This window comes from Furipterus horrens, unplaced genomic scaffold (genome assembly GCF_987537825.1).
Source record: "Furipterus horrens unplaced genomic scaffold, mFurHor1.1.pri manual_scaffold_4, whole genome shotgun sequence".
NCBI lineage: Eukaryota > Metazoa > Chordata > Mammalia > Chiroptera > Furipteridae > Furipterus > Furipterus horrens.
Window position 1 is genome coordinate 22,231,207 of NW_028327174.1, and position 16,220 is coordinate 22,247,426.

At 48.3% G+C, this 16,220-nt stretch overlaps 3 protein-coding genes, 1 long non-coding RNA gene and 1 other non-coding gene across 7 annotated transcripts in view; 2 read left to right on the forward strand and 3 right to left on the reverse strand.

The window, feature by feature from the left end:
- The first annotated feature begins 1,815 nt into the window (after positions 1–1,815).
- LOC150011291 (uncharacterized) lies at positions 1,816–3,008 on the forward strand. The gene is made up of 2 exons (XR_016510654.1): positions 1,816–2,001; positions 2,374–3,008. It is a non-coding gene; the product is annotated as an uncharacterized LOC150011291 (long non-coding RNA).
- Positions 3,009–3,902: 894 nt separating this feature from the next.
- Positions 3,903–8,556, reverse strand: PHB2 (prohibitin 2). Its single transcript, XM_090272793.1, has 8 exons — positions 8,250–8,556; positions 8,029–8,113; positions 7,653–7,732; positions 6,562–6,746; positions 6,119–6,248; positions 5,915–6,018; positions 5,396–5,473; positions 3,903–5,016 (listed from the first exon to the last, which is right to left on the reverse strand). Exons 1-8 carry the CDS (start codon positions 8,374–8,376, stop codon positions 4,936–4,938), a joined length of 870 nt encoding a protein of 289 aa, XP_090128919.1. The 5' UTR covers positions 8,377–8,556; the 3' UTR covers positions 3,903–4,935.
- LOC150011293 (small nucleolar RNA U89) lies at positions 5,563–5,836 on the reverse strand. Its single transcript, XR_016511064.1, has one exon. It is a non-coding gene; the product is annotated as a small nucleolar RNA U89 (small nucleolar RNA).
- A 62-nt stretch (positions 8,557–8,618) lies between the features above and the next one.
- Positions 8,619–13,883, forward strand: EMG1 (EMG1 N1-specific pseudouridine methyltransferase). Of its 3 annotated transcripts, none has more exons than XM_090272795.1 (6): positions 8,619–8,694; positions 12,421–12,522; positions 12,616–12,757; positions 13,006–13,064; positions 13,139–13,288; positions 13,606–13,883. In XM_090272795.1, the coding sequence occupies exons 1-6, from the start codon at positions 8,635–8,637 to the stop codon at positions 13,717–13,719; spliced, it is 627 nt and encodes a 208-aa protein (XP_090128921.1). In that variant the 5' UTR covers positions 8,619–8,634; the 3' UTR covers positions 13,720–13,883. The 3 variants fall into 3 exon arrangements, with proteins under 3 accessions (XP_090128921.1, XP_090128922.1, XP_090128920.1); XM_090272794.1 differs by lacking the exon at positions 8,619–8,694 and adding an exon at positions 8,715–8,927; XM_090272796.1 differs by lacking the exons at positions 8,619–8,694; positions 13,139–13,288 and adding an exon at positions 8,712–8,927.
- Positions 13,884–14,115: 232 nt separating this feature from the next.
- The window catches only part of LPCAT3 (lysophosphatidylcholine acyltransferase 3), a 35,975-nt gene continuing 33,870 nt past the window's right edge, over positions 14,116–16,220 (reverse strand). Inside the window, exons 9-13 of the mRNA XM_090272792.1 lie at positions 15,981–16,147; positions 15,222–15,369; positions 14,986–15,144; positions 14,740–14,876; positions 14,116–14,519 (exon numbers count right to left, since the gene is read on the reverse strand). Of these exons, the coding sequence (XP_090128918.1) occupies positions 14,760–14,876; positions 14,986–15,144; positions 15,222–15,369; positions 15,981–16,147 (591 nt within the window). The 3' untranslated portion in view covers positions 14,116–14,519; positions 14,740–14,759. The remainder of the gene's footprint in view (positions 14,520–14,739; positions 14,877–14,985; positions 15,145–15,221; positions 15,370–15,980; positions 16,148–16,220) is intronic.

Consider the following 16,220-nt stretch of genomic DNA (forward strand, 5'->3'; position numbering starts at 1 on the left):
TTGAGATAAGGCATGATGATTGCAAGGGCAATGGTCATTTGTTACTCGCTTGCCGTGTGTGAGGCACTGTTTATTTTTTTAATTTTTACTTATTTTTGTAAGAGTTTATTTGAGCCAAACTGACCACATATATCAGGGAGCAAGACCTCAGAGACTCCTGTCAGGCACTGTTTAAAAGACTGCACGTGTTTATCCAGTCTGGGTATCTATCATTCCCATTTTACAGTGGGGGGAACTGAGGCACAGATTCACTAACTTGCTCACAGTCACAGGACTAGAGCAGCAAAGCTAAGATTCTGACTCAGGCCATCTGGCCCCAGAACCCATGCCTCTGGAGATGCAACCTGAGTGGGATAAAACCACCCACTCCTGGTGCTGACTTCTAGGTCCAAGAGCAAAGAAGATAATAAAGTCCAGGACGCACAGGACCTCTCTGGTTTTTCCTCTGCTTTTTGGGCTTCTGGGCTCACAGGAGACCCCTGCTCCTTCCACTGAGGCTGCTGCTGCTCTTATGCTCCTTATCCGTTTTATTTTTGTCCCTTCTTCCTTCCCCTATGTCCAGAGTGGGCCATCAGTAACTCCTTTGTAGTAAGGCTGTATTTTATAAACTCCTGGGAAGTTAAGCCTGTGAGAGTCCCCTGCCCCTGCTGGGCAGGCTCAGGAGTAGGCATAGTCCTGGTGCAATACTGGCTGTCATTCATTCAGCATATACTTTCTTTTCTGCGTGTCCACTGAAGGAAGTCGTGCAGGGGGTGTGATGATGGACTTAGTAGAGTGGTAGGGGAGACAGATCCAGAGACTGTCCACAAACATAAAATAAGTACAGACAGGTATTAAGAAGGATGCAAAGAAAACAAAGAAAGAGAGAGAGAGAGGCCTCAGCTTTGGCAACACAATGAGCTCCCTGGAGCTAAGGCTCTCTCCAGGGTGTGGGTGGGTGTGGCCATCACCTGTGGGCCTCAGGGCCCCTCTCCCAGCAACGCCCTTTCTGTCCTAGCTAGAGCTGCACAAAAGGTAGGCTCCACACCCTCTGCCCTTGGGCTAACTGCCGTTGTGGGCTGGGACTTTGGACCCAGGGCCATGAGGTGGGTCCAGAAGGAGATTTGCCTGACTTTTGTCCTTCTAGAGAACAGAGCACAGTCCCCAGTCGCTCCGCTCTGGACAATTGCAGGGGCTGAGTCTGTGAGGGCTGAAGGAGAGCAGCTCAGGACTTTAGCAGTCTAGGTCAGTACTGATGTTTCCGGCCAGCTCAGGCCTCTCAGCAGAGGCGGGCACCCCAACACTAGGGCCGAGCAAGGACAGGGAGGCGCCATGCTGGGACCTGTCTGCCTCCCACAGGCAGGGATGCCCAGCACAGGTGGGGCACTAGGCCTGGGCACAGCCCAGCCCTACCGAGCTAAACTTTTGCTGACCTCAGGGATCTCTGGCTCTCCAGGTCTGGCCACAGGTAAGGTCAGAGGCCTCAGAGGAAGAAGGTAGCTGGGAGAGGAAGAAGGTAGCTGGGAGCAGGAGTGGCTGCGGGGAGAGGCCAAGGAGGAAGGCAAAGGGGCCCAAAGACAAACTTCTTTTGTCCCTCTGGAGACCAAGCAGTCTCCCTGATCTAGGCCTGGGGCCAGAGGTGGCAGGTAAGAGAGAGGACACTGCCAGGAAAGGGTGGAAGGCCTACTAAAGTGGCTGGGAGTCAGAGGAGGCGCCGAGGGCTGGTGCTGGGAGGCAAGGAGTTAAGGCAGTGGGGGGGCAGCCTATGGCAGGAGGACACACCTGTACGCAGGCAGGGGGCGGGCGGGGCCCAGGTGAGGAGGCTGCGCTGCTTGCCGGAGGAGAAGGAAGAAGGAAGATTGGAGGCTAGGGCGGCGGTTGAATCCTGGGCTTGAGTTCCCTTCCTCTCCTCTGCGCTCGCTCTCTGCGGGGCAGGTGGCCTGCTGACTGGTAAAGGCCTTCGGAGAGGGGTCCTGGGACTGAGCTGGAGACTTCAGAGGGGTAATAAGGGCCGGTGGATTGGTATGTGGGGGCTGGGACAGGCTATGTGGATGGTGGGGGAAGGGGCTCAGAGGCAGGGAACAGGTGGGTAGGGGGCTGCTGCAGCTCTGCCTGGGCCTCAGTGGATCAGCTACTCTGGGTGGAGGTGGTGGCGGGCTACAGGGCTCACCCGGAAGTGTCCTCAGGGACTCGGGTGGAGGGGGGAAGGGAGCCAGGGTTCTGCAGCCTCTCCGCAGGGAGCCTGGGCCTAAGACTACCTGACCTGGAGATAGGCAGGCTGGGTGGGGGACCCCGTCTTACCCAGCAGTGTTTGGGTGCTGGTTGGGAGTCTCTAATACTGCCGGGTAAAGATGGAGGCCCCTGTCCCTGTGCCAGCGACATCCTTTACTTCAGGCCCCCAGCAGGCTGCAGCCACCCCCCATTCCGGAACCTCCCACACACCCTGGAATCCTTCATCTTGAGTGGAGGGTGCTGCAAATGAAGTGGCTCTTGGTTGGCGAGTTGCCCACTGAAGGGACACGATCGTTTCGAGCCCCTCCCCCAACCTGGAGTGATTTGTCATCTGGTGGATCCAGAACCCACAGCAGACCTTGAGCTTGGGATTGGCTCATGTGCTCTCAAGAAACCTCACCTGGCCTGCAGCCAGGGTCCCTGTAGCAGCTGGTCAGCTCTAGCCTGGAGCTGCATGTCAGCCGGCTCTGGGTCCATCTTCCAGTACAGTGTTGGATGGTCTAATTGTGAAGCTCCTAACACTGTCTGGTAAAGATGGCCCCCGGGCCGGTTCCCTCAGCAGTGACCTTCAGGGAGTCCTGAAGACCATGGAGGCCTCCTGACCAACAACCTCTGACCTTTACCCTGTGGATGGGGGTGTAAATCATTAGGAAAAGGGGAACAATGGGGAGGAGACAAAATGGCTGCCTCTGGAGCTGCCTCAGGATTTGAAAACACTTGCTTTCCAGGCACCTCCACTCTGCCTGCTGTGAGAAATGAACTCAATAAAGTGTGGATGGGAACTTGTCACAGACCGATTCAGGTTACTTGACCCGTTTTTTGGTCTAATTGTCGATCTCATCTTAGGCTCCCAGCTCCGGAGGAGCTGGGCTTCCACATCTGCTTCATTTCCCTGTCCCTTTCATGACATTCAACCTGCAGAGCAGGGGAGACTCAACCTACCTTCTTCAAAAACCTAAGAAACTGGAGATGAATCCAGTCCCGCACCCTGTGAGACTCACCTCCTCCCCTACCACACTGTAACCCCAGTGCTGTCTTACGGTTCCAACTGTCCCTTGTCTTCCTGTAAGGAATTGGACTGTCGTGGCATCAGGCACAGCTGTGGCTTCCTTTCTCTGGTGTTTGAGATTCAACTAGGGCTGTCTTGGGGAGATGAGGTGGCTCAAGTAGGGATTGAAAACAGGCACCTGTTTTGTTGAGGGGCCGAGCTGTGGGAGTGAAGAGCTCATCTCCACAGGTAGAGCCGTTTTATATTGGTTCCTTCACACCTGGGGATTGTGACATTGGCAGTGTGGGTAGCTCACAGCAGGCAACGTGACCCCATGCCTAAGCTCCTTGGTTGGCATGAGTCGTCTCCCCCACAGCTGCATGGAACCGTTACTAAGGAAGCAGCTCCTGCTGGGGTCATCACATTTTTGCCCTAGTTCAGCAAAGCCGCAGCTGCTCCAGCCTTAAATGGAAGATGGGGTGGGAAGTGCAGCTGGGGCTGCTGTTTCCAGCTTGGGTCCTGTTTTCAGACTGCACGGCTTCCAGGGTGAGAGCAGCTGAGCCCAGGCCTGTTATTATTCTGTAACTGCCCTGGCCAAAGTCCGTGCGCCCCCTGCTGGCAAAGACGAGGAACGACGGCAGTGTTTTGTGAGCGTGCGCATGCATGCCTCCCCTAACCCAGCTCAGACACGTGAAGCCTTGACTTGTGCTTAAGTAATAAAAATTTATTGAGAATTCCTGGGATGATGTTTATCGTCTCCCAACCTTGAGAGAGGAGCCAACACTGTAGGAAATCACTAAGAAATCACACACTGTCCCATCAACCCTGGCCAACACAGGGAGGAGGAAAGTCATTTCCCTGAAAACAGGTCAGTCTTCATTCATCTGAGAAGGGGTGGGAAGACAGATGCAGAGGGGAGCGTCACACGATACTGGGGGCAGCATGGGGCTGTGCTGGATCCCCAAGCTGGCTCCTCAAACACCAGGGCAGAAACAGATCCGCTTCTCTGGGGGTGGAGATCTTGGTCAGTAGGCTCATTTCTTAGCCTTGATGAGGCTGTCACTGTGGAAAGGAAACAGATAAGATTATTAGGGGACATAAATGTGAGAGGAACAGCATCTTGGCCACTCCCTTCTCAACTGCCCTCCCACCTGATGAAGTGTGTGGGGAGGTGAGAAAGGTTAGCTGGTGGGGGAGAAGATAGGTACTGAGAGAGGAGCTGCATCGACAACTTACCTTCCCCTGCGGACACCAGGTCACCAGATGAACAGGAAACATAAAGAAAAGAAAAATACAGGTGACTTACAGTTCAGTCCCCACCCAGCTCTAAACCCTCCTTTGCTCCCAAGGGAAAAAGACTTATGGGTTGGAAGCCAGGAATCTCAGGCTCTGGACAGGAAGAGACTGGTTCTCCTGGTTACTGCCAATCCTCACCTCTCCTTCCCTAGCATCCTTCCACATCCCAAAGCAGCAATGTTAGGGTTCCTGAGTAAGACTCCCGAGTCTTTCACTTTTTAGTTAGACAAAACTTTACAATTAAAGTGCTTTTCACATGAATAATTCTCATAAAATCAATCACTTGAGATTCAAGTCGCCTATACTTTTCTATCTTTTGATTCAGAGAAATGGTGTCTTTCAAGGGTCACACAAGTAAGCTAGTAACAGGCTCTACAGCCCAAGTGACCAGACTCAGATCCCATGTTCTTTGTGACACCCCGCTGTGTAGGTCACATCTCTCACCGGGTGAAACTTTCATCCTGTAGGTTCAGCACAAGGTTGTCAGCAGTGAGATATATACGATTCTGTGATGTGGCAATCTACAGGGCAGAGAACAAGACAGATGCTTGTATTAAGCAAAGATGACCTCAATTCCTACCCTTGCATTCAATAACCACTGATGGAACACATGTGGGTTAAGGACAGGAATCTAACAACGAGAAAGACATGGTCTCAGTCCTCACACCATGACCCAGAGCAGCAAGCAACTGTGCCTGTGTTAGTACTGTAACAGAGGTGTGAACAAAAAGTTCAACAGAACCCAAATTGTTTTTTTATGAAGGGAAGTGAGTCAGAGAAGCCAGTCTGTGTAGAAACCTAAATAAGCGTGATTTTAATGACCTCACTTCAGTGTGCTTTAACTGAAAACTCTCTCTCTCCAAGCAAGCTCTATGAGGGATACTGGGTTCTCAAACTCACCGTCTTGGAGATGTTCTGAGCTGCCCGGATCTTTCGCAGCTTGATGTAGCCTGGGTTCTTGCTCAGTGCTTCTCCAAGGTGAGCAGGGTGGGGTTAAGGGTTCACACAAGGCCAGGTTTCAATCCCTGGACCCATCCTATTTCCGTCGCTCCAGCCCTCCTCAGGGCTGTCAGATCCAAGGTTGTGCTCAGGTGGTTCGTGCCTAGTTTTACTTTGGTCCTCACCTGTGGGCCCCCCTGCAGGCAGCTGCCAGGAAATGGAGGTAGCAGCAGGAACAGAGGCGAGGCCAGTAGTGCTATTGATCTGTTTTACAGTGAGGAGCCAAGCTCAGGAACCCCACTAAGATTTCAGATCCCATTTGAAACCTCCCCCCCGCAACCCCCCCAGAGAGCCAAGAATCAGAGAGCACGGAATCGCATTCGCCTTAGTCTCATCAGCCAGCCCATGAGGGAGGACAAGGGAGAACAGGAAAGCCATATGCTCCAGGGATGAGCTGAGATTTCTCCAGCAGAAGGATATCATCTTGGCGGCCTCGGCCTCACCTTCTGCTTGCACGATCTTCTGCCGCTGTTCTTGCTTTGCTTTTTCCACCAAGAACTGGGCCCGCTGGGCCTCCTGCTGTGCTGTGGTGGGACAGACAAGAGGTCACAAATGTGAGGTGTCAGGAACCCCATACCACTCCTGCATCTCAGAAACCCTTGACTTATTCCTCTGGTAACTCACCCACTTGTTTGGCTTCTACAGCAGCTGTGTACTCTCGGCTAAAGCTTAGCTCTGTGATGGCTACATCATCCAGGATAAGGCTGAAGTCCTTGGCCCTTTCTGTCAGCTCTCTTCGGATCAACAGGGACACCTGAGGGTAGGGGTGAGGAGGGGAAGGGAGAGGTGGTTTGAGGGGACTGGAGAACTGAAAGAAAGGTGTGTTGCTGTGACCATGTGAATATCAGATCTTCTGAAAAAGGCAGAAATTCACCTTTTCTTAGTACCTATTAAGTTCTAGTTTTGGCTCTCTTGTTTTCCATAGTGGCCATTAGTGCAGCTTTTAGATTGAATGGAACTGGAGTCACAACCTTTTTCTAATAAGCTACCTCTTTTAATACCCGGTGCCCTGGGTGTAAAAGGAAAATGCGGACATAATGCAGATGGTGATGGAAGCTGGGTCCAACCTGGGCTCGTTGGGTGATCAACTGTGAGGCGTTGAACTTGGCCACCACACTCTTGAGAACCTCGTTGACAATGGACGGCAACACTCGCTCCTCATAGTCTAGTCCTAGGCGCTGGTACATGCTGGGAAGCTCCAGTGCATTGGGTCGAGACAGCACTCGCAGGGAAATGTTCACCATCTGCAGGTCTAAGAGTGAGGTCAGCAGTGGCTGGTCAAGGCCATGCGGGCCTCACCTGGCCTCTTAGCCCAGCACCCTTCCCCAAGCACTATCTCCTCCATGTAATGCCATTCAGCCTAGAACTTCCCTGCAGAGAGACTAATCAGGCCAACCAGATGTGACTTGACACAGGCCAAATGCAACCTTGTCCACTGTGATGTCTTCACTATCCACAATCCTTCTGCCAATAAAGCTAACCTCTCTTTTTCTACTGGCCACTGAACTGTGTGCAAGCTCTACTGTAGGATTTAAAATAATCACCTGTATTCTTGACTAGACTATCAGGATTTGAGGATGAGGACTGTGTTTTATGTATCCTTTATTCTCAGGAGGTAGGATTTAGGGAATATTAAGTGACCTACACTAAAAATAGTACAAAAAAAAAAAAAGTCTATGACAGGTGAGCTACTAAGCCTCAGTGTGTGAAGAAGGGGGGGGGGTCTGGGCAATCTCAATGGCCCAGCTTCTAGATGTGGTTTAGAAAGAACCAAGTGCACCAGTGAAGAGTGGGGCCAAGTTTCCCCAGGACAGGGTGTACTAGTGGGTATCATTAATAAGTCAAGCAGTTAAAAGAAAACAAAAAGCTTTAAAACAAGGCTTTGATCAAGGCAGTGAATAAGACAAAGGACAAACAGTACTCTCATTGAATTTACTTTAGGAGGTAGGAACAGTTAATAAAAAAAGTGCAAACACACACAGTGTCCAGAATATTCTACTTCGACCCCAGAAGGTTTTTTATTCCAGCTCTTTTGCAGATGTGAAAACCAAGGCCCAAGAGCTCTGACACAACCATCTTGCCCTAGGGGTCTTGCCAGGCTTCCTTATTGACTTTAGGTAGCCCATCTGTTGGTGGCTTCCGAAGTGTCCAAACCTACCTTTGGAGCCTGTTGGGGAGGAAATTTTTCGTGGTCTGGCCCGAATGTCATAGATGATGGGATATTGGAACCAGGGGATCCTGGAGGAGAGGGAACAGATAACAGTTATTGGGAAACCGCAGTTTCACTAGTTTTCCTCACGTGTTTCTTGGCCTGCTCCTTCTCTTAATGACCACAGACAAGAGGAAATTTCCTTCTTCTTTTAGAGCACATTTGTGTGCTGCTATAGCTATGGCCAGGCAGCATCCACTGTCCTCGAAGATGGGTAAGGAGTGAAAAGACCAGAGCTGAATCCGTTGCAAGTCCTACTACAGCCATTGGTGGGTTGGCGTTCAAGGGTGAAGGGTCAGGGTGAATCCGCTCTGCCCGCCATTACCTGAAGTGAAGGCCCTCGGCGAGAATGGTGTCCTGCTGCACGCCACCGATACGATTAAAGAAGATTGCTCTGTGCCCGCCTTCCACTGTGGGGAGAGGGGTGGGGATCAGGCCAGGTCCCTGCTTAGAATACGTGCTTATACCCCAGTGGGACGAGGGGCTGAGTGAGCGCGGGGACCAGCGGGACGGGAGGAGTCCGGAAAGCGGGCGGAGGGTGCTCACCCGTAAACACGGACTCGCGGACCCCGTAGGCCACGGCGCCGGCACCCAGCAGCAGCTTTAACGCCGTGCCCATGCCCCGGGGCCCGGAGGGCAGCCGTCCCGCTAAATCCTTCAAGTTCTGGGCCATGTCCGATCCTGAGGCCGGCGGCACCAAAGGTCAGGAGGGGGTGCCGGCCCGTCTCTAACCCCACTCCAGTTTAGAAACCGAACCCTTCACACGCGGGTCCGTGGCCCAGGTGCTCGCAGGAGAAAGGGCACCGGAAGTGCGCTCCCTTCTAAACCCTCCCCCCGCCCCGTCCACGGAGGACCCGAACTTCGCGCACAGGAATTGCGCATCAGGAAGTCCTGCCTCTCTGAAACCCTGCTCTCCTAGAGAGACTTCGGTATGGCCAGACAGCAAGACATCGCCATTTCCAAGCGCCCACTTTCAAAATGGCATCCGGAAGTACGTTTGTGATTAGGAAAAGCGTGAGGTTCTAATTTCAGAACATTAGCACAATTTCCGGCTGTAAGATGGCTGCGCCCAGTGGTGGATTCCAACCTCGTGAGCGTGGCGGTGGAGACCAGGAAGACTGGGATGTCGTGGAGCCCAAGCGGCCCCGACTTGGGGCGGGAAGCAAGATGGGAGGCCGTAGGCTCATTGTGGTGCTGGAAGGGGCCAGTCTGGAGACAGTCAAGGTAATGTGGGACAAGAAAGTGGAGAACTAGTCTAGCGATAGAATGTGGCCTCATGGAATGAGGGTAAGGGGCTCAAAGTGTATGGAGAAAGCCGAGAGTTGAAACATGCTTTCGGAGGAAGAGTGGCTTAGTTAACTGTCTTTTGGTTTAACATCCTGGGTTGGCAGTACTTGTTTTTTTTTCCTGACCTTCTTGAATTCCACTGCGGCCGTTATGTCTTTGCTTCCAGTTGATTTACTAAGATTCTGTGGCATTAAGTCATCTAAAGGGAGGGGAGTTTTGTCCACGGCGGTGTCCGACATCATCCCACGATAAGTTACTAGGAAAGGAGAAAGGTGGTTGCAGTAGCTTAGGGATTAAGTGTTTTATAAAAGATGTTTACTGTTTACCCTCCTCGAAACACTGGATCAGATTATCACTTAATACTTTAACGTTCTTATTTTTACCTATCATTTTGCTCTTTCCCAAACGACCTAGCAATTCCGGCTTAAGACTGCCGTGTTCTCATTTCCTCTGACTTTCTTGTTTCTCATCGTTTAGTGCTTGTTCAATGAGTAGGCGCAGAGGAAATAGCACTGATTTAGAAGTCAGACCTGGATTTTAATCTTGGTTTTTACAGTTATTTTAAGTGTGTTCTTGAGAACGATTTGTCCTCAGTTTGTAAAGCGGAGGGTAATACTTTATAGGGAGAATGTAATGAAAGTGCTTTAAAAGCAGTACGTTTTCCAAGTAATCTTTGTGATTCTTTTTCATGTTTTCTTCCTCAACCACCATGGCACTTTATTAAGCTTGCAATCTAGAACCACTCCCCCCGCTTTCATTTTCTTCTGTGGTTGATATTTCTAACCTAATTATAGGCTCTAATATTCATCCCTCAATTGTCTGCTACCTTTCCAGCCTATTAATTCTTAATGTTACTTAATCACTCCATTTCTTCCTGTGTCCCTTTGGGATGATAGTAGTACGTACCTTACTGGGTTGTTGGGAAGATTAAAGGAGTTAATATGTGTAAAGGGTTTAGAATAATGTCTGTCGCTTAGAATTAGTTATTACTGTTACTGATTCCATGTTACCTATTAAGTAGTTGAAAAGGTCATGGCCAAATTAAAATTCCTAGACAATGCTCTGGAAGATTTAGGCCAAGTTGTCATTAATGGTACTCCAAGGGTGACAGAATTCATAGCTGGTTGCAATCTTTTGTACTGTTATCTTATGCCTTCCTTGTGCTGGTAACTCTTGCTTGTGCTAGCCACTTCTGGGCCTATCTCTCCTAGTTACCTTTTTTTTTGAATTTTTAACATTTAATACAGATCAGTGTGACTGCTTCATTTCAGCTCTTTCATTGCCAAACCTGGGAGTAGGGACTGCTTCAGTTTCTTGGCCTTCTGTTTGTCTGTGATGACCAAGGTATAAAGGCACTGAACTTTAAACTTCACATTGTCTTTATTTTTCTTGATCTTGACAGATTTGGCATCCTTTTGATTGGCTGTGAGGAAAAGTTGATTTCCTCAGTTTTGTGGGGCGTGGCTGTGAGGGACGGAGAGCGTGCAGCCAGCACCTCAGATTTTGCCCTGTATCCACTTATTCTTTATACTCCAGCCTCACTGGCCTTCTTTAAGAAGTTTGAAGGCATGAGGTTCTTTTATACCCTAACGCTATTACACATAATGTTCTCTAAATGGAAGCTCCCTTTACTCCGTTCTTTGCTTCATTAATTCCTACTTAATGTTCATTTATTTAACAATTATTGAGTCTATTAGGCTGCTCATTTTTTAATTAATTGGTTAAATGTTAATTTCTCATAGAAATGACTCCCTGTATAAATCAAGGCCTCATATTATCCTTTAATGAACCATTTACTTTCCCTTCATAATGTTTATCACAATTTGAGTTAGTCATGTGGTTGTTTACTATTTGTTTTTTCCATTAGAAGGCTCTATAAGGGCAGAGAATAGGTTTTGTTTTATTTATTTTTTAAACAATGAAATCCTTTTTGGAATGGTGAATGGGAATGGGGACTCCTGGTCCTCCTCGTGGGCCTGTAGGAATCCCTGAGAATAAGGTTTTAAAAATTCTTTTGTCTCCAGTACTTACTATAGAAAGTGCACATGATAATCATTCTGAATTATTCTAGTTAGTGGTTTTCAAGCTTAACCACAACCCACAATAAAAATTACACTGAGCCAATACTCACACTCAACTGTATAAAACCAAAAGTTTCATAAACCATCACTTACCATTACTGCACGTGAAGTCCTCTGATCTTTTCTATTGTATTTCATTAAAAATCCTGGTTATAACTTACTAATGGGTTAAAATTGGATTCTTTTATTTAAGAGATTCTTTTTCTTCTATAAGAGTGCCCCATGGTCCTAATTCTTGGCCTTTGTTCTTTTTCTCTGCTTACTTTGTGACATTCTTGTTTCAGTTATTTAATTTCAAAGTCCACATGCCTCTTCACCCACTTTTTGGAGTTGTATATTTTAAGATGTTGTCAGACATAACAAATGTTCTATTGGTACATAAAAATTTATCCTTTCAAAATCTGTGTTTGTCCTTAGCAGTATGTCTTTACACTTTTTACTGAGCATCTTAATGCTCCTAGGACTCCAAATTGCAATTTGCAACTATTTCTTTTAGCTGCTACAGATGGATCCAGACAGACCTTTAGTATCAAACTTCTACCTGTTTATTTTCTAGTATACAGAGTTGCCAGGATAATATTCCTTAGTCGTTCTTATGCCTCTGTTATTCCAAATTAGTTCTTTGTGGATACTTGGAGCTTCTGCAGTTTAAAAGAAGTTTCACATGTATTCACTGCCCTTCAGTGTTTCAGTTCCCACTGTTTCAGCATTATTTTCTGCACATTTTTGCTTTTTCTTTATTCCATCTATATCTTTGGCTCACACATCTTAAAACTAGGAATAAGCCCTTTTATTTTACTTCTGACAGGTATTCCTTGATTAAACTACATCCTGCATCATTAGAATTGTCACTTCTCATTCAGATTTGCAGATCTTCACTTAGTGCATGTTTGCTATAAGCAAACTGAAGGTAACAACCACGTATATTTTGCCCAGTATATCACAGTGCTGCTGTGATAAACAGGAGCCTTGCTCATTAACCTCACTCCACCTGGTTCCAGAATCCCTCACCAGCTTTGACTAATAGCCACAGGTTTTAAAATTAAATCCAGCTTAAATAATCTGAAATCACAGGTTGTGTGCCTTCTTCCCTTTTCCCTCTAATTTCAGTTATGGTGCAGGAGTGGGGGAAGGGAGGAGGGAGGGTAAATGTGGCCACACAGTGAACCCCTGAAGGGCTTGCTTGGCCCTATCCCCATAGCTTCTGGTTCAACAAATCTAGAGTGAACCTGAGAATCTGACTGATAAGTTTCCAGATGCTGCTGCTGCTGGTTTGGGGATCACACTTTGAAAACCACTGGGCTAGGTAAAAGCAGCATATGTTCTCTGCCATGTTCCCTCTTCTTCAGGTAGGGAAGACATATGAGCTACTAAACTGTGACAAACACAAGTCTATGTTGTTGAAGAATGGCCGGGACCCTGGGGAAGTGAGACCAGACATAGCTCACCAGGTAACTCACAATCCCTTGAGTCTGTGGAAGGTGAAATAGCTGCATGCTACTTTTCTTCAGTCTTAACTGTGCCTTGGTGTCTGCCTCCTTCAGAGTTTACTGATGCTGATGGACAGTCCCCTGAACCGAGCCGGCTTGCTGCAGGTTTATATCCATACCCAGAAGAATGTGCTGATTGAAGTGAACCCCCAGACTCGAATTCCCAGAACCTTTGACCGTTTTTGTGGCCTTATGGGTGAGATCTTTAGGACTTAAAGTTTGGAATAAACTTGGCAGAAGTGAAGGGAGAAAGAGGAAGCATAATCCAAGAACGAGGACTAGTCATATGCTTGACAAGTGCTTGTTCATCATAGCATTTTGGGAGTACATACAGTACAGCTGTAAAGGACACTTGGAGCCCACCTTATCTATGGATTTTTCTGGTTAGAGTACAGGGCAGAAATGCGGTCTCCACCTAGCTCTGAACTTTTTTTTTTGCCCTAGTTCAGCTTTTACACAAACTCAGTGTTCGAGCAGCTGATGGCCCCCAGAAGCTCTTGAAGGTGAGGAATTAACACCTGATTGGAGGTAGGGTTCTGATAATGTTTTGGGGGCTCATTTTTCTCTTTTACTTTAGGTAATTAAGAATCCAGTGTCAGATCACTTCCCAGTTGGATGTATGAAAATTGGCACTTCTTTTTCCATCCCAGTCGTCAGTGATGTGCGAGAGTTGGTGCCCAGAAGTGACCCTATTGTTTTTGTGGTGGGGGCCTTTGCCCATGGCAAGGTAAGGTCTGGGCTCAACTCTTAGATTCTTCAGAGCTGAAGCTTAGTACAGAATTCCAAGAGCAGTCAGCCTTTTGATGATCCTTGTCCTTAGCAGTTAGGAAATAGAGGGTAAGAACAAAGCTGGCAGATAAGCATAGGTTCCCAACCTGCCCCAGGATGCATCCTTTGAGGTCTGCTGGCATATTTGTAATAGAGCTAAACTGTCTTCATCCTTTGTACAAATTTGATATTAAATAGCACTGAAATATGAGCTCAGCCCAATTTCCTGTCCTCAAGGACTGAACCTCCTGGCCGACAGAACTGTTCTCTCCTCAGGTCAGCGTGGAGTATACAGAAAAGATGGTGTCCATCAGTAACTACCCACTTTCTGCTGCCCTCACCTGTGCAAAACTTACTACAGCCTTTGAAGAAGTATGGAAGGTCATTTGACAATAGGACGTTGTTCTGAAACACAGAGACTGTTGACATGGCATCCCTTGACTCTTCCAAGTCACTGCTGGAAGAGGACCTTCCTGCACCAAGACTGTGGGGCTAGTGGAAGCCGAGGCTGTATGTTTGCTCTTTGTTTATCTTAAAAACACCGTTCTTGCAAACCTGGTTGTTTTTTGGGGATTCCTAAACTTAGTCTCTAATGGTGTAAGCTGTTCGTTCTCCTTAAACTTCAGGGAAAGGTGTGGGGTTGCAGTGTGTGCAGTTTGGTTCTGGGCTTTAGCTCCAAACTCCTGCAATTACTGTGCTATGAAGGAGACAGCCTTGCTTACTGTTCACTAGAGCCATGGCGAGCACGGAGATCTGTGTCTGGAAGAAAGCCAGGAATGCTAGCAATGAAAAATTGAACAAAGAAGTGATTTTATCTGGTACAGTTCCAAGGTAGAAAAAGTGGAGCAGGCAGGGCCTTGTGCCCCTCCCCACCCCCCCATGGGGGGAGTGGTGGTGGTGGCACATATACAATCATAGTAAATTGGCAGAAGAGAAACACAACAGATTCCTGGCTAGAGGGGGAAGAGATAAGGCAACGTGCATGGGGGAGCCCAGAGGGGGGACATGGGCCCCTCTACTCCTCCCACAAGAGTTTCCCCTTTGGCCCAAATGAAGACTTGGCTGTCAGCAGAGACACAGCTGGGAGTGTCATGTGTTCCTACTCCCTGGCGTCTGTGTTCTCTGCTCTGGGGCGAAGGAGTGTAGAAAGGGAGACAAGTTGATTCTGCACCAGTCTTGCTCTAGGCCACCTGCAGAAGAAATTTGATTGGAAGGCTGGTCAGAGTTACTCCTAGTCCCTGGTCTGCAGCCCTTCTAGCTTCTTCCTGGCATGTTAAGTTAGTGCCCCATACTGTAGCCAGGCTACCTTGAGAGTCACCCCAAATTCCAACACTATCCCCACCCCCGCCTACCTATTGCTTGGTTCTGTAAGCTGGCAGTTTCAGTTTAGCTGTAGGGATGTTAACTTACCAGGGAAATAGATTAATAGATTATTTCATTTTCTTTAACTTCTCTTTCCTTGGCACCATTGCTTTGTGAAGATAAGGCAATATGAATAGTAGGCTCAGGAAGACGACATGGCCAAGGAAATAGACAGATTTATACACCTGTGGAGAGATACAGACCATCGAGGTAGCCCAAGGGCATGCTATACATCCCTTACCATCTGAGGTTTCAGTGGTCCCCTCCCATCCTTGCAGGTGGGCCCTCAATTACCTTTAGCCATTTGTCCCATGTGAAGAGGCAGAAGGCAGTCATTGAGTAACCCATGAAGAGCCAGTGGATGGTCTGTTGCACCAAATAGTAGAAGGGTTGTAGGACAGTAATGGAAGCCAGGTTGCTCAGGGTTGGGCTGTCTCGAATTAGGCTGGCAGCCTGGGGAGGAAGGGAAGAGGTAATCAGAGTCTTGCCTCTTCTCATAATCCCCTTCACCCACCACCCTTAAGGCCTACCTGTCTTTCCACGATAACAATGAGGAATTCCATCTGGAAGCAGACCAGGTATCCTGAGTGTAGGCCATGCCAGAGGGCCAAGAATAGCAGTGAGAGACCCTGGGATAGTTCTTTATTTCCAAGGAACTTGAGTCGTTTGAAGAAGTAACTAGAGAAAAGGGTAAGGATGAGCTGCACTCCCACCATCCTGCCTCTGGGTTCTCGGTGCCCTGAGCAGTGCAATGGTGGTGGCTGGCTCCCACTTGGGGTCAGAGGGGCCATGCTGTCTGATTAGCTTTAGAGATGAAAGGCAATGACGTCTCAGTTTAGACAGGAAATAGACCTAAGGCTTAGCTGGGTGAACTTGGGCAAGCCACTTAGATGACTGGTACCTACTAAGTGTCTGATGTTGAATTGCAGTGAACAGGGCAGACCAGTTTTCTACTTGTGCTGCTTACACTCTAGTGGTGGGATAAATAAACAAAGATGTTTATAAACAGGGCAGTGGAAAACATAAAACTAGTGGCTGGATTAGGGTTAAAGCCCAGGACTCAAGGCACTTTTATATCTTGCTTTTGTTTTTCAAATAATGACGGGAATGGTTTTGGGGGGTCAGATAGGAATAGGGACACAAGTAAGTGTGTAGGGGTGTATGTGAGAATGATTGGAAGTTCTGTTCGAAGTGAGAAGATAGAAGTGATAATACACTTCTGCCCTCATACCTGGAAAAGTGGTGGAAAGCATAAACTCAGGGCCAGACCTCCCCTCCCTGCTGCTTACCGGGCCACCCAGGCATTGGTGTTGATGTTGAAAGAGGCAATGGTGCCGGTGAAGCGGGGGGTTGTTTCAAAGAGCCACACCTTCATGTTAGCGCAGGCATCCCACTTTGCTTTTCCACTTTCATCAAAGTCATTGAAGCCCAGCCCCGTCAAAATGCACACTCCTTCCTGAGGGAAGGATTGACTCAGGGTTCTTGCCACTCTCTTCCCACAGCCTGTCTATACCATTTCATCTTTTCTA

What these genes read in the sequence shown, in the direction of transcription:
- PHB2 (XM_090272793.1), bottom strand. Translation starts at nt 8,376, where the DNA reads ATGGCCCAGAACTTGAAGGATTTAGCGGGACGGCTGCCCTCCGGGCCC. An exon ending in GCCGAGGGCCTTCACTTCAG is followed by an intron (nt 7,733 to 8,028) that starts GTAATGGCGGGC and finishes CCTCTCCTCCAG; the next exon opens with GATCCCCTGGTTCCAATATC. An exon ending in AGGCCGAGGCCGCCAAGATG is followed by an intron (nt 5,474 to 5,914) that starts ATATCCTTCTGC and finishes CACCCTGCTCAC; the next exon opens with CTTGGAGAAGCACTGAGCAA.
- EMG1 (XM_090272794.1), top strand. Translation starts at nt 8,763, where the DNA reads ATGGCTGCGCCCAGTGGTGGATTCCAACCTCGTGAGCGTGGCGGTGGA. An exon ending in GCCCCCAGAAGCTCTTGAAG is followed by an intron (nt 13,065 to 13,138) that starts GTGAGGAATTAA and finishes CTTTTACTTTAG; the next exon opens with GTAATTAAGAATCCAGTGTC. An exon ending in GGGCCTTTGCCCATGGCAAG is followed by an intron (nt 13,289 to 13,605) that starts GTAAGGTCTGGG and finishes TTCTCTCCTCAG; the next exon opens with GTCAGCGTGGAGTATACAGA.